This window comes from Apium graveolens, chromosome 6 (genome assembly GCF_009905375.1).
Source record: "Apium graveolens cultivar Ventura chromosome 6, ASM990537v1, whole genome shotgun sequence".
In the NCBI taxonomy this organism is placed as follows: Eukaryota; Viridiplantae; Streptophyta; class Magnoliopsida; order Apiales; family Apiaceae; genus Apium; species Apium graveolens.
The window spans coordinates 108,893,758-108,910,638 of NC_133652.1; the positions used below are offsets into that span (position 1 = coordinate 108,893,758).

The 16,881-nt window shown below is 38.0% G+C and overlaps 1 protein-coding gene and 1 non-coding gene across 2 annotated transcripts; one reads left to right on the forward strand and one right to left on the reverse strand.

Annotated features, from left to right (window-relative positions):
- The first annotated feature begins 1,674 nt into the window (after positions 1 to 1,674).
- On the forward strand, positions 1,675 to 5,915 carry LOC141663751 (acid beta-fructofuranosidase-like). The gene is made up of 7 exons (XM_074469560.1): positions 1,675 to 2,210; positions 2,364 to 2,372; positions 3,333 to 4,192; positions 4,489 to 4,650; positions 4,751 to 4,986; positions 5,179 to 5,266; positions 5,620 to 5,915. Exons 1-7 carry the CDS (start codon positions 1,817 to 1,819, stop codon positions 5,803 to 5,805), a joined length of 1,935 nt encoding a protein of 644 aa, XP_074325661.1. The 5' UTR covers positions 1,675 to 1,816; the 3' UTR covers positions 5,806 to 5,915.
- A 10,602-nt stretch (positions 5,916 to 16,517) lies between these two features.
- Positions 16,518 to 16,624, reverse strand: LOC141669396 (small nucleolar RNA R71). The gene has a single exon (XR_012553682.1). It is a non-coding gene; the product is annotated as a small nucleolar RNA R71 (small nucleolar RNA).
- Positions 16,625 to 16,881: the final 257 nt, after the last annotated feature.

A 16,881-nucleotide genomic window follows, 5' to 3' on the forward strand; every position in this document is an offset into this window, starting at 1 on the left:
TTAATATTTAATCTATAGTAGTTGAACTAAAGATGTTCCAAAGTATGCTTGATATGAAGGTGCGTAATGATTCCTCAATATCTGTTTCTATTCATTTATTCATAAATCAACACTCTCAATTTGATTGATTTGGTTTGATCATTTTTAATCCTGTAATAAGCTATATGATTTAGAACTTAATTCTTGGTTTCAGTGAGATTATGTATGCATTCAAGCATATATTGGTGTTGGAGTGGATCCGAATAATTGATGAAGACCGGAGCTTGTTATGAACTCGATTGCTCCAGATTTCTAAAAAATTGATAAGCTGCTGTTTTTTTACAAAATTAGGCCCGAAGAAAGCCCGACCTGTTCCGGCCCGCCGGCAAAAAACATGCCTACTATTTTTTCCTGAAATCCGGCTCGGCCCGACCCGATTTTTAAAAAGCCCGGTCTAGATTTTATTAAAAAAGCACGGGCTTTTAAGGACCGGATTAAAACCCATCCCATCAGACCTTTTGTGCATATCTAATATATGTATGTATGTATGTATGAATGTATGTATGTATGTATGTATGTATGTATGTATGTATGTATGTATGTATGTATGTATGTATTTATGTATGCATGTAGATGTGAGATAAATATTATATAGAGATTAATGTATGGGTATAATCGTCCTATTAATTATATTATTCATCAACTCTGATGTTGTTGTATTGTATATATAATAGATAATAGATATAGTTAGTTAAGCACAATTGGATATCGGTTGGTGAGGAGCTTATTCACCTTTATAGTTCAAGTTCAACCCTGAAATTTCTGAGAATATATATTTAATGTAAGGTTATAAATTATATTAGTAATTTTTTTTAATATAATTACACTTAGGCCTTATTTTTAATTCATAATTATTTTATAGTATATATATCTAATACGTTTTAATTTCTGCGTATATACTCGTATGTCTAATAAATATAATTATGTAATATAACTAGTGAAGCACAATTGGGGGGGGGCTTATTCTTAAACCATGTCCTGAATATAAGGTTATAAATTATATTGCTCATAAAAAAAATACTCACTCCATTTTAAAATAACCGACCACTTCTAAAAAAATTACGCATATCGAAAAACTTCAACATTGATAATAAAATTAAATAGGTATTAATATTTATTACATTTATTGCATTAAATCCACAATTGTTTGTGATATATAGTTAGTTTTGAAAGTACAAACTAATGATATAATAATTATATATGATATATAATTCATCTTAAAAATATATACTAAGCTATATAATTTAAATAGTTACATTAAAATGGTAAGTGGTCAACTATTTCAAAACAAAATTTAGTCATAAAAAATGGACAATTATTTTAAAATGAATGGAGTAATTAGTTATTTTAGCTAATAATATTGGATGTGAGTATAGGCCGAGAAATTAATACGTATTAAATTTTTTTGACAGAAAAACGTAATAAATATTCTATAAAAAATTGGGGATTAAAATTATTCTAAAAAAGAATTGGGAATTAAAATTTGGGCCCCAAGCGTAATTAAATTAAAAATTAGTTGTGTAATTTGTATATATCGAAACTTGACAAATATCCAGTGGGCCTCGTAAAACAGTATTTACTCTCGTCTGTCACAATTGACAAATCTATTTGTCTCCACTCTCCGAAGTCCGATCTCTTACAAAATTCAGCATATATAATCACGCTTATGGTCTCATCTTAAACAGTGTCAAAAATTAAACACAAACATAATACGCTTGTGTTTGTGTAATAAAAATCTCAGTTTTTATTTAGGGGACCCACTCTCCTCAAATTCCAAATGGACGATCAAATTACCATTTCTCGTCAACCCTACACCCCGCTACCGGACGGCGACAATGCACCGTCGTCACCCCTTTCTCCGGCAACCCAAAATAGTCGGCGACGATCCTTGAAACTTGTGCTTCTGTTAACTGGAATTTTGGCTGTTGGTTTGGTCATATGCATGATGTTTTTGTTTTCTAGTAGCGAGGGTGTAATAAACGAGGCTACACCATTGCCGGAGAAAATAAAAGGGTTGGAGCCACGTGGAGTGTCGGAAGGAGTTTCGATGAAGTCATTCCGGCGGCCGTCATTTGGAGTGGAGCCGCCATCTGATTTTCCATGGACCTCTAATGCGTTGTCTTGGCAGAGAACTTCGTTTCATTTTCAACCACCCAAGAATTGGATGAACGGTACTTACATTATATTTTATTTATTGTTTTTTTCTTGTAAGTGATTTCTTTGTTGATGTTAAATTAATTGTTGTTTGAATATTTGGGCATGCGCTGGATTGGCATAATTGTTGCATGGTGCCAATGAATCTGCTCTCTTATTCTGTTGACCAGATCCCAATGGTAAGTTCCCAAATTTCTGTTCCTCATACATTGTGACATTTGATTTATTTTTAATTTATGAGTATATTCAGCATCACTAGTCAATTTAAAATTGAATCTAGACTTGTGTTTAGGTCCACTTAAAACTCTTCAAAACAACACTCATCCTTTGTTGTTTGGCAAAGCTAGCTTCTCTGTTCTTTTCATGTTGTCTTGTAGTTCTTGCCTCTATCTGCATGTACCAAGAGATTTTATAATTTTAGTCTAAAATAACAATGCTGTTTTTTTTTCATTTTTCGTGTAAAAAGTTGCAGTTGTTTCCACATGAATAAAGAAACTCTTAATGTATATTCGAGGCCACAGATGCAAATTGTATACTCTATTAGAAACAAAACTTAATTAATTGCTGCACTAAACGATGATTACGAGGAGGTGATATGTGTTGGCTTAGGTTATTCAGATCATATTTGTTGTCTAGGTATTACAGTAACGGATTAAGTGAACGTTTGGCTAACAGGTGCCCCAAGCGCACACAATAAGAGCATTTATTACCCTTAGGGCACACGTTAGCCAATCCGTTAAGTGAATATATTTCCTAGTATAATGCGAACTTGTAAAGTATTCATCCATCAAAATTTCTGGGATGATGTTATAAAATTGCAGTCTGGACCAAGTATTAGTAGAACATTATACATTTAACTATTTAAGTACATATAGTAAATCGCTTTCTAGAAATTTTGTAGAGCCTAATTAATAATCAGTATTTAGGGTCTAGTATATAGTAATGTATTTGAATGCATATAATGTTTATAAGCCTGCTTTATATCAGCATATCCTTGTACATTAATAAGCCTGCTTCCGATCCCAGCATATCTATGTGCTAAAGCTTTAGAAAATTGATATGCAAGATGTTATAATTTGAATCTTAGTTAATCGCTAAATTAGTAGTGCTAACTGTCAAGCTTATGTTATTTCCGGCAGGCCCATTGTACTACAAAGGATGGTACCATTTATTCTATCAATACAACCCAGATGGTGCAATATGGGGTAAAAAAATTGTTTGGGGGCATGCAGTGTCAAGAGACTTGATCCACTGGAACCATCTTCCAGTTGCTATGGTCACTGATCAATGGTATGATGTTAACGGTGTGTGGACTGGATCCGCTACTATACTTCCTGATGGTCAAATTGTGATGTTATATACAGGATCGACCAATGAATCAGTACAGGTGCAAAATCTAGCCTATCCCGCTGATCCTTCTGACCCCCTCCTCATTGAATGGGTCAAATACCCCGATAATCCGGTTCTTGTCCCACCGCCTGGTATTGATTTCAAGGATTTCCGTGACCCGACAACTGCATGGTTGACACCTGAGGGTACATGGCGTCTTATTATTGGCTCGAAACTTAACAGAACAGGCATTTCGTTGGTTTACGACACTATAGACTTTAAAAATTTTACCCTTTTAGATGGATTGCTCCATGCGGTTCACGGCACCGGTATGTGGGAGTGTGTGGATTTTTACCCAATTTCAAAAGTCAAAGAAAACGGGCTGGACACATCAGTTAACGGGCTTGGAGTGAAACATGTTATGAAGGCTAGCCTTGATGATGATAGAAATGACTATTATGCACTTGGAACTTATGACCAAGCTTCCACTACATGGGTTCCGGATAATCCAAATATGGATGTTGGTATCGGAATGAGGTACGACTATGGCATATATTATGCTTCAAAAACGTTTTATGATGCAAACAAGAAGAGAAGAGTGTTGTGGAGCTGGATCAAAGAAACTGATAGTGAAACTAGCGACATTAAAAAGGGCTGGGCATCCGTTCAGGTAAATTTTGCACACTTCTATTAAGTTTATAATTTAATCATGCATAATTAGTATAATTACATTGCATAAGTTCCCTAAACTGAATGAGATTTTAAAATTCGAAATTATATATATAGTTAGAATACTAGTGTATTTAATTTTGATCATAAAAATCGATTATGCATATTTCCGTACAGTGTACATTTAGTGTACTCTAGGCATAAAGCAATACAGAGTTGAAAATGAAAGATTTGTAGAAATTATTTGTTTGCAGAAAAACTAATCATTGTGACACTGAATTTTATTATGATCAATAGGGCATTCCAAGGACGATATTGTTCGATCATAAAACTGGCAGCAATCTACTGCAATGGCCAGTCGAGGAGGTGAACAAGTTGAGATCAAACAAAACAGTATTTGAAAATCTGGAGATTAACGTCGGTGCAGTTGTGCCACTTGAAATTGGGTTAGGGAGTCAGGTTTGTAAAATTTGTGTTTTTGGCATGACTGAAATTTTTTATATATAGCGTCTATTACTACTAGGCTTATTTAAGCTGAAGCTAAATGACAATATTACAGTTAGATATTGTAGCTGAATTTAAGGTTGATAAGGAAAGCTTGGAGAGAGTACAAGCATCAAATGAGGTGTATGATTGTAAAAACAGTTTGGGAGCTTCTGGACGTGGTGCATTAGGACCTTTCGGTTTGTTGATTCTTGCTGATAAAAAACTTTCGGAGCAAACACCTGTATACTTTTACATCAATAAAGAGTCTGATGGAGATCTCAAGACCTTCTTCTGTGCTGATCATTCAAGGTCTGTTTTTAGTATATCCATATCTCAACCCTCTTGTGCCTATTAATAGTTGTTTAATTATCACCAAGCCATCGCCTGGATGTCAAGATAAAGAACTTCAAAAAACGTTTGGATGATTAACAATGTACATATCCTATTTGCAATCCAAACGAGGACTAATGTTCAACTTCGATGTGTTGCCTATTTTTATAGGTCTTCCCAGGCAACCCATGTTGACAAGGAAATTTATGGCAGCATTGTTCCAGTAATCAGAGGTGAAAAATTAAAAGTCAGGATATTGGTAAGTTTTTTGTTCTTAAAGGACACGAAATTATAATAACTTATATATATATATATATTGATTTAGTTTTAAAAATGTTTGGAGTAATTATAAATTTATTCCATATTCACTCGAATTTCTTTAGGACAATACAAGAAAGAAAATGAACCAAATTTGAATAAAAATATTCAAAACTTGGACGTATGAGATCTTTATTTTTGCGGAAACAGTATTTTATTTGTAAGAGTAAATTATTATCCTCTCTTAGACTCTATTGCCCAGGGGACGTGTTAGAAATGTTATATTTGGTTTTTATGAAGTCGTAACTCCGAAGATAGGTATTAACATGAATTAAAACGGGTATGAATTTTCAGGCGGATCATTCAATTGTGGAAAGCTTTTCTCAAGGAGGGAGAACATGTATAACATCCAGGGTTTATCCAACAAAAGCCATTTACAATAATGCTAAGGTTTTCTTGTTTAACAATGCTACTGAAGCTAAAATCACTGCTTCCCTCGACATTTGGCAGATGAACACTGCTAAAAGGCATTCCCAATAAAAGAATTCAATGATTTAAATTGCATTATTCTTTATATATTCCTTCAACTTAAATTTTTATTCATTCTTATTTTTGTGGTTCTGCTGTTGAGTCTAGTGTCGTCGATAACATGAAAAGGAAAGGTGTTCGCCTTGTTCAAAAAGGAGAAATAAATTTCATCTTTCTGGAAGTTATAGTGTTTTTTTTAGAAAAGAAGTTATAGTGTTATATCCAATTTATAGGTTGTAAAATTCAGATCATATACCTCCCATCCAAATTATAATTTCGCACTTAGAATCCAAATTATAATTTGCGAAACTCGATCTGGAGTGTTGTTTAAAAATTAGCGAAGTCTTCCAGTACATATTAATTTTAAAGACTACTAAAAAAGTTATTTAGCAAACAAAATGAGCTCCAATCAACTACTTTAATAAGATCAATCAAGTTGTTAGTTTCCCGTAATATCCTATATTAAGCCCGAAGGGGTTAAATAATTTAATTAACAATTTAAAAATCATTATGACTTTCAAAATATTTTATTCTTTTTTTTAAAATTTTACCTAGTAAATATGCAGTTTATATGTGCGAAATACTAAAGTCCAAGGAAAGAAAATATCACACGGTGATTTTATCCTGGTTTATGATGGCGCAACCTCTAATAGATTCGCTCACCCCTACGTTCAGTCCCCGAACTCCTCTCCTGCACTCGGGATTTTTCCTTATAATAAACTCGCTCCCTTAGTAGGCAGAGAAACCTTTACAACCTTACAAGTATTTGTCTTGGTGTGTAACAACTGGGTTACCATTTCAAAATAAATATTTAATACCTACACAACTTATCTTAGATAATAACTTCCCGCTATTTCTTTAAAATTGATGTAGAACTCTTATGGAGACTTGGATTCCTTAGCTTTTTTCGGTCTTGGATTTTAATGATCTGTTCTTGAGTCTTTCCTCTTCTTCATGGTACAAAAACTATCGACTCCCAGTTAGTACGTCTAGGACTTGTGTCTTAGAACGAGAATCATTTCACGTCACTTCACCTCACTACAAAACTAATAAGATAATCTACGAAACAAATTAAGTAGAGAAAAGATGGTTTGAAGTAGTATGTTACGATACTAGCTCACAAGATAGTCTAATATTCAAATAAGAATATTAAAACCAAATACGTATACTTGACTTAAGATATTGAATAATATATCAAGTTTATTTTTAATTACTCCTTTATAGAATATAGGTTTTGTTAGAGTAATATGAGAAGTCTTTTTATAAAACAATATAGCTTATGACTTCTCTCGTATTCTTCTTCTTTCGAATATGTATTTATAAATCGAATAAAACTTTAATTACAATCTCGGAATTGTAACTAACCTTAAACTCGTAGGTTTAAGGATTTTAGTATAATTGTGTTTTGACAATTATAGAGCCAAAGTATACTTTTAACTTCGTGCACAATTTGTAGGTTCTATATTAGCCAAGATCAAAATAAAAGAAGTGCAAGTAATTGGCTTTGAATTTGTGCCTTTGAAGTTAGATGGAAGATTACGAAGTTTACTATTTATCGGTTTATAATCCTATGAAACAATGAAGATGTTAGTGGGGATTATACGATATAATTCGTAATAATTCTATAGACACGAAATATGTTGGCCCGGATCGAGATAAATAAAGTGCAAATAATTGGCTAACTCATTAAATTTATTCAGTTTTGATATTTGACAGATTACGAAGTTTACAATTTATCGATTTATAATCCCACAGACCTGGACTAGGCGGACCAAACCCGGATAGGTCCAGCGCCGCCCAGGTCCGACTCCACTCAGGTCCAGCTCAACCTCAACCCCTGAACAAAGCTTCCCTGCGGCCCAATTCTCAAGAAGCCCAACACTTGAGGCACATGCCCAAATGTGTGACAATGATAAGTATTATTGATCAATCATGAGAATAATCAAGGTACGTGTCAGAGGATCCTAGGAACATTCCTTAGCCATTCCCACTTGGACACGTGTAAGACATCCATTCTAGTCAGGTGTCCTCCGCTCCCAGAACCGAAGACTGCGATTCAAAGGTACCAACCTCCAAACCCTGCCCTTGGGCTATAAATAGCCCAAGGAGGAGAGGTTTGGGGGTTAATCACTCTCTCTCTCACACACACCCACACACTCATAAACACACTGTTACCTTACATTTCCACTTTCATCATTCAAAGTCATCTCTTATTCTTACATCGGAGGCACCGCGGGGCTAAAACCCCCCTCCGGTGTTGTTTTGCAGAAACTCAACCACAACTACACCGCAAGAAGGGTCCAGGCGCAGCAGCGGAAGGACCAGGCCGCACATCGGAGTTATCATTTGGCGTTAAAAGGAGGGGTGGCTCCGTCCTTGGGTCTCGGTGCCCTTGAACTCATCTTCATCAGCAAATCTTGAAAGAGTCCATTTCTTTAATCTGTAAGAACTCAAGAAACCTAGCTCCATCATAACTATGAATGCTTTTTATTTAAGCCATGTTTGTGTGTGCTCGTCATTTTAAGCCATGTTTGTGTGAGCTTCATTTTATTTGTTTTAAATCCACGTTAGTGAGTGCTATACATAGATTTCTTAGTTCTAGAACCGAGATATGCTTCATTTTGCATACTATCTTTGTGACAAAGACCCAGTTATAGTCATTCTGCAATATTGTTAACCAAACCCAGCAAGCTTGTTTGTTTTTGTGCTGTGTGATTTTGGTCATTGTTGAAAAGCAACCCTAGATCTATATTGTGAGCTTGGAATCTTGGTCAGTTGTTGTGTGTACTCTTGAAAAAATGGTCAGAGCAGGAAAAAGTACGGTCGGAAAACCCTCCACAAGTACACAGGTCCAGGACCAAGAACAATCACAAGCATAGGAATCCGGAGCAAACCGAGACACTCTCCAGGAGCAACCATTGACTCATACCCCGGTCATGGAGTGAATAGTACCACCCCGGGATGCAAGAAACCTCATTGAGCTAAATCAGTACAAGTACACCAATGTCCCAGTCCGGAAGAGCATATGGCCAACCTAACTAGTGATGAGTTGGCTGAAGCGATCCGCCTTTTCAGGGAAGAACAGATCCGGGCCCCGAAAAAGGCTGAACATGAAGATGATCCGGAGGATTCCGGGATTCTCAACAATCATGACCCTCTGTCTTTGACCGAATCGGGGGAAAAGGAAAGAAGAATCATAAAGCTCAAACTAAGAAAAAAGAAACAGAAGCAACCAGGCAGAAGAGGTTGGATGAACTAAGAGAACAAATTCGAAGAGAGGAGGAGGCAAAACTTGAGCTCAAAATTCAGAAAAAAATGCTACTAGAGGAGGAAAAACTATTGGCCAAGTCCAAGACCAAGAGGACCCGAAGGGACCCTACCCTGGAGGTCATTTATGATGATTAGGGGCAGCAAGACCTCTAAGATATGATTTATGAACTGCAAAAATGGATGGAGAAAGACTCTAGAATGGAAGTTGGTTAAACTCTAACACCCTTTAGCCATTCCTTGGAGGATATTCCCCGGCATAGTGGCCTCAAGCACTATAATTTAGAATTATTTAACGGGTTTGGTGATACAGAAGAATACTTTAATTTTTTTGAACAGATAGCACATATATACTACTATAATGACTTAACCAAGTCCAGATTCATTGCATCGGCTCTTAAAGGGGGGGGCTCAGAGATGGTTCAGCCGGATCCCTTCCCGAAGCATTCACGGTTGGAAAGAGTTCCGGGGGGCGTTCCTCAGAAGGTTCCGAGCCAACAAAACAAATGAGTCATCTGGAAAATATTCGGCAGTATGACAACGAATCCCTCTCAGCCTACATGAGGTTTTTTCAGGAAACAATTAATTAAATATCCAACTTGGATGAGCAGGAAGCTCTGAGCATTTTCTGGAGGAACTTAGACCCTGAGCATAACGAGAGGTATATCGTAGAGCTCATAAACAAAGGACCCTAGAGCTAGGATACTGCCTATTCCATGGCCGCCAGGTTCATCAAGGAGACATATGTGCTCCAAGCTATAAGAATACCCGGAATGGGGGATCCCAGAGCAAGAACTTTCATGACCGACTGAAAGGGGGTTACCAGCAAGACAAAAACTTTAAGAAAAGCCAGCAAACTCACATGGTGGAGAACACTTCTATTTTCCAGAGGCTTGGTCTTATGATTGAATCTAAGAGTGACCTATGACCAACCAGGTAAGCTAGGGAGCCCAGGAAAGAGCTGGATAAGACTCCGCTAAACCGGACCAGGGAAAAAATCCTGAAAGAGATCTAAGATAAGATGTTTTATTACCCGCCTAAGCCAATGCAAACTCCCCTGGAGAGCCAGCCCTACAACCGACAATGGATTATCATGAAACACATTTCCACAAGACAAAAAATTGCCTATCTCCCAAGTACTTCATCGAGGAACAAATCAAGAAAGGGAACCTAAGCCAATACATATCATGTGACACTAATAAGAAAGGAGAAAGATCGAGAAAAAGTAATAATGTGGTAAATGTGGTCCTAAGAGGCTCCTACTCACCACACCCCTCGCAATCCGGACCCAGGGGAGGAAGTCCTCTCTATTCAGTCAATCCCGGAGATGATCATCTATTTCAGCAACAAAGATTACAAAGGGGTTAACCTTAAACACAATGAGGCTTTGGTGGTAACTTTGAACATTTTCGACAATGAAGTTAGGAGGACATTGATTGAAAATGGCTCCTCGGTGAATATTCTCTTCAAGCATACCGTGGATCACATGCATCTGGGAATTTTTCACTCAAATGAATGCATGGAAGATCCAATTTATGGGTTCGGGAATAATTTGGTCCCGATTCAAGGGACCCTATACCTTCCTATTATATTTGGGACTTCTCCCAACCAAGTCACCCATGTCATAAAATTCTATGTGATCAATAATCCTTCTTCTTATATCGACCTAATTGGGAACCTGGATCTAACTAGGATGCAAGCAATAACCTCTATCTCCCACATAAAGATCACATTCTCAACCCCGACCTGAGTCGGAGAAATCAAAAGAGAGTATGAAGTTACATTAAAGATGCTATAGCTAGGCCCTGGTCACGGACGAAACTCAATAAGACAATAAAAGGAAAGCCACAGTCCTTCGAAAGCAACAAAACCATAAGAAGCATCGTCCTCACTCGAGGGAAGGACCGGGAAAGGAGGTTCAAGTTATCGAATCTAATCCGGATCCAAAAATAACCAAGCCAGGTTCAGAGGAACCAAAAAGCAACCAAATCATGCCAGTGATTAGAGAAGAATCGGCTCTAAAGTAGACCAATCCTATTATGCAAGCAACCAACTTTGGAACAAATAAACTAAGGGAAAACAACCAAGCAAGGGAATCAGCCCAAACTCAAGCTTACATGAAAAAGAATACTAAAGCCCAGATCCATCAGATGGTCTCAACCCAGGACCAAGCAAAGGTTGAGGCTGCAGTAGAGAGAAAGACAGTCCTAATTGATGAAAGTAGTCTTTCCAAGAAGGTGAATATAGGGTCCGGGCTTGAAACATTTTTTAAGGAAGAATTGATATCCTTTCTTCGGGAGGATGTTGATGTATTTTCTTGGAGTCCCAAAAATATGCCCAGGCTGCACAAATCGGTAGCAATGCATAGTATGGATGTGAACCTAAAGAGGAAGCCGGTTAAGCAGAAAAGAAGAATTTTTGCCCCAAAAAGATATAATGCAATAGATAAAGAAGTAGAGAAATTTCTCAAAGAAGATATCATATGTGAAATCAAATACCCGTAGTGGCTCGTAAATGTAGTCATGGTGAAGAAGCCTAATGGAAAAAGGAGAATGTGGATGGACTACACCGACCTGAATGATGCATGCCCAAAGGATGTTTACCCTCTGCCGAATAGAGATCAACTAATAAATGCCACCTCTGGACACATTATGTTAAGCTTCATGGATGCCTTCTCCGTGTACAACCAAATAAGAATGAATCCAAAGGATATTCCAAAGATGGTATTAATTACCCACATAGTAGTCTATGTATATATCAAGCTACCTTTTGGATTGACGAATGCAGGCTCAACCTACGAAACGGCAATGAATAAAATTTTTAAGTCCCAGCTCGGAAGAAAATTAGAGTCCTACATTGATGACATGATTGCAAAATCCAAAACTATCTCGGGGCACATTAGAGATCTCGGAGAATGCTTCGATAATTTAAGGAAGTATGCACTAAAGCTGAACCCAGAGAAGTTCACCTTTGGAGTGAGCGCCGGAAAAATTCCTAGGGTTCATGATAAGCAACCTGGGGATTGAAGCCAATCCTGAAAAAAATAAAGGAAATCTAATAAATGAAAGCTCCCCGGACCCAGAAGGATGTGCAAAAGTTAGCAGGATCATTAGCAGCACTTAGGAGGTTTGTATCAAATCTAGCAGAAAGATGCTTACCTTTCTTTGATTTATTGAAAGGAGCCAATAATAAAAAAGAAGTAATTTAGAGCCCAGATTGTCAGAGAGCCTTTGAAGAAATTAAGGGATACCCTTCCTGATCACCAATTATAACTAAAGCCCAAATCGGGGAACCCCTGTACCTCTACTTGTCATCCAGGACCCTGGCAGTGGGAGCAACACTAATTCGAGAGAAAAATGGAGAACAACAACTAGTAAATTATGTAAGCCAAGTGCTAAAGGATGTCGAGACCAGATACCCGAGTTTGGAAAAATTTGTTTTTGCCTTAGTTACTGCATCAAGAAAGCTCAGACACTACTTTCAAGGAAGGAAGATCTGGGTCGTCACTAATCAACCCTTAAGGAAGATAATACATAAACCAGGCATCTCGGGAAGGCATGCGAATTGGGCAGTGAAATTAAGTCAATTCAACCTCACCTTCATTCCCAAGACTGTAATCAAAGCTCGGGCACTTACACATTTCATCATTGAATACAACTTTCTAGAAGCTGATCCAACACACATGAACAAAGACCCGAGCAATAACCAAACTCACAGACCCGGAGCCTGGAATCTGAATGTCGATGGATCTTTGACCAATGAAAGGCCGGGAGTCGGGCTCATCTTGAAGGGCCCCGATGGCTTCATGATCCAGACTGCCATATCCTTTGACTTCCCGGTAACAAACAACCAAGCAGAGTATGAAGCCCTACTTGCAGGACTAAAGCTTTCTAAGACCCTCAAGGGGCAAGACCTAAACATATATAATGACTCACAGATCGTAGTCAAGTAAACAAATGGAGAATATATAGCAAAAGATCCTACATTGGCTAAGTACCAAACTTTTTTTCAGAGCTACCTTTCCTTGATACCCCGGCACCAAATCCTACAAATCTATATGGAAGAGAATGCAGAGGCTGGCGCCCTATCCAAGCTAGTTTGGAACTCATCTGACCAGGACTGTTCTATTTACTTCGAATGATTGCAAAAACTAACTAAAGATACTGAAGAAGTCTTGGAGATAGACAATGCTCCTAACTGGATGACACCTTTAATCAATTACTTAGAAAAGGGAGAGCTTCCATAAGACAAAAGAAAAGCACAAAGATTAAATGCAAAGGCTGCTAAATTCTTCCTTAAAGAAGGATTACTCTATCTCCGAAACTTCTCCTCCCCAATCTTGAAGTATGTGAGCCTGGATGAGGCTAATTATTGTTTAATGGAAGTTCATGAATGAATTTGCGGGGATCATATGTTGGCCAAGGCCCTGGCTCATAAATTTATATGGCAAGGTTATTACTAGCCCACCGTTAACCAAGATGTGTTGACTTCGTAAAGAGATTCAAGCAATGCCAACTCTTCAGCAATATATCCCGGCTCAGTCCACTCCTACCCTCTTCAATACTATCTCCTATCCCATTTGCTGCTTGGGGCATAGATATCATGGGACCTTTTCCTCGGTCCAAAGGAGACATATGATATCTCTTAGTTTCCATCGACTATATGACTAAGTGGGTAGTGGCGAAAGCAATGAGGACCATCAACCATCAAGACTGCATAAATTTCATGGACAATAATTTAATGAGGTTCGGGATCCCAAGGGTCCTAGTATCAGACAATGGACCACAGTTCATCAGGTTCGAATTTGAATCCTACCTCTAAGAGCGGCGCATTAAGCACAAGAAACCATCAGTAGCATACCCTCAAGGGAATTGACAAGTAGAGGTCACCAACAGGATCCTCCTCCGTGGCATCGAAAAGAGACTTCAAGAAAGTAAGAGCAAATGGCCAGAAGAGTTTCTTGGTGTACTATGGGCCTACATGACCAATCCCATGACCAATCCCTGGACAAATATAAGAGAGACACCTTTCAAGCTAGCTTATAGAACAGAAGTAATGCTTCCTATTAAAGTAGAATTATCAGCTTAGCGGGCAATCAACTTTGATGAAATAGCTAATGAGGAGGAACTCAGAACAAACTTTGAGCTTATTGATGAGGTCCGAGACCAAACCATAAAAAGGATGGAAAAATAAAAGGAGAAAACTAAGGAGCACTTCAGCAAGAAGTCCAGTGTCAAAAACTTTCAAGTTGGAGACCTGGTGCTTTGAGATACAAAAGCCTTAGATCCTACCAATATTATAAAGCTGATGCCTAAGTGGGAAGGGCCATTGATAAGTGGCATTTTATACCACTTAGAACGTCTTAAAATGGCTTAAATTGGTGTCTTAAAATCAAGTATTTTGTGTATTTGATGCGTTTTTCTAGTGTTTATGCATTTCAGGGTATTAGTTGCATTTTGGGGGAGGAATCATCAAGAATAAGCCTTGGCATGTGTTCACCATTGCGAGAGGAAAGGAATGGGCAGATTACGGCGAAGAAATGGAGCAACCCTAGATTTTTTCCAGTAGAGGCCTGCGCGCCCGCGCAGCAATGCTGAGGGGCCGCGCAACAACCTGCGCGCCCGCGCAGCTATGCAGAGCGGCCGCGCAGGGTCGGGGGAAAAGATAAATTATTTTAGACTTCTACTTCTGTTTGGCTTCCAACTTCTATGTAATCTGAGTTTTATGGGACTATTATATAGATAGATTTGAGACGTTTTCACAGAGAGTATTAAGGGGATTATGTTTTAGTTTGTGTTTTACGCAAGAAGCGAAGGAGATAAGGAAGAAGACCGATTTAGCACACCGCAACGAAGAGGAAGCATATATTCTTGTGATTCTTGTTTCGTTGTAAAGTTGGATGCTAGTTTTCTTGCTTTGACTTATTTACTCTTGTGACGTACTCTGTTTTAATATAATTAGTTTAGTTATTATTTTCTTGTGTTTGTTTGTCATGATTTCATATGAACCCATGATGGCGATAAGTTCTATTATGGGCTAATCGTGATCATGGGGTTGCAATGGATTTATTATGGAATTCTTTAGTTAATTGTTTAATACTTTAGTGTGTGATGATTGCATGATATCTAGTATTGGTTGTGCGTATTCGTCTTATGTGTGTCGCGAAGATATAAGATAGGGTGTTAATCTCTTGTGAAGCGACGGTGGATCTTGAGATTTAGAACTTGCCATGCTAGCATAGGTTCATGTACGTTGAGCATGATTAGTGGGTAACTCTTACAGTTTTATTTGCCCTATGTAATCAAAAGGGATAACTTGTGCTTAAATCGTTGTGTTGTCAATTTCTGTAGACATATAGGAACTCAACATAATTGATGACTATTCAACTTCTATCTTAATTGTGGATGCTTGGTAGAATGGTATTAGTACAATGAAAGTTGGCTTTTATCAGTTTCGTGTTATTCGATTAATATCATCACTGTCACATGCTAAAGGTAATAACAATGGCTATAGAAGGAAGTAATAATGAAGTTGTGATCTCATGAGTGTTTTATTATTGATAAATTGAAGTGTTAGTTAAGTGGTTAATTGAGTAGTTAATTATAGTTAATATTTAATCAACAATTTTAAGTGTTATTATCTTAACATTGAGAAGTAATCATACATTGGTGAGTGAGTTTAATTAGACAATAATTTAGTCTGAGTCTCTGAGGGAACGAACTAGAAAGTATTCTATATTACTTGCGAACGCGTATACTTGCGTGAATATTAGTGCGTGTTTTCGCCCTAACAAGTTTTTGGCGCCGCTATCGGGGACTCGGCGTATTTGTTTAGTTTATGTACTTACCATCATTGGTCATAGGACTCAGTGATTAGGACGTAGTAGTTACTTACTCTTTTCGGTTGTGTTTCAGGTACTTTAGCAAGCGTTTATGCAAACTGGTTCTCGTGCTCGCAAGAGGACTTTAGATACAGCTGAGGAGACAGACGAAGTTCTTGATATTCCGGAGAAGTTAGATTTTGCGGATTCGGATTCAGGAACTGAGCAGAAAGAACCAGTAAACATGGGAGATCGTATTGTTCAAGCTGATCCAGCTCTTATGGATTTTTCTCGGCCTAAAATTGATGACATTCAGTCAAGCATCCTTCATCCGGCTATTCAAGCTAACACCTTTGAAATCAAGCCAGGCACTATTCAGATGGTGCAGAATTCTGTTTCTTTTGGAGGAGCAGCAACTGAAGACCCCAACATGCACATAAGGAATTTTGTCGAGATCTGCAGCACTTTTAAGTATAATGGCGTGACTGATGAGGCTATCAAGTTGAGGCTTTTCCCATTCTCACTGAGGGATAAGGCTAAAGACTGGTTACATTCTGAACCAGCTGGGTCCATCACTACGTGGCAAGATCTTGCGCAAAAGTTTCTGGTGAAGTTTTATCCAATGGCAAAGACTGCTGCTATGAGGAGTGCTCTTACTCAGTTTGCGCAGCAACCTACAGAATCTATGTGCGAGGCTTGGGAACGCTACAAGGAAATGTTAAGAAAATGTCCACATCATGGAATGCCGGATTGGATGGTGATCACTGGTTTTTATAATGGTTTGGGGGCCCAATCTCGGCCCATGCTCGATGCAGCAGCTGGAGGAGCCTTATGGGCTAAAAGCTATACTGAGGCGTATAATCTTATAGAGACGATGGCTGCAAATGAGCATCAAAACCCAACTCAGAGGATGACGGCAGGCAGGGTCGCAGGTATTCTGGAAGTTGATGCAGCCACCGCTATTGCAGCCCAGCTCCAAGCACTATCAATGAAGGTTGATT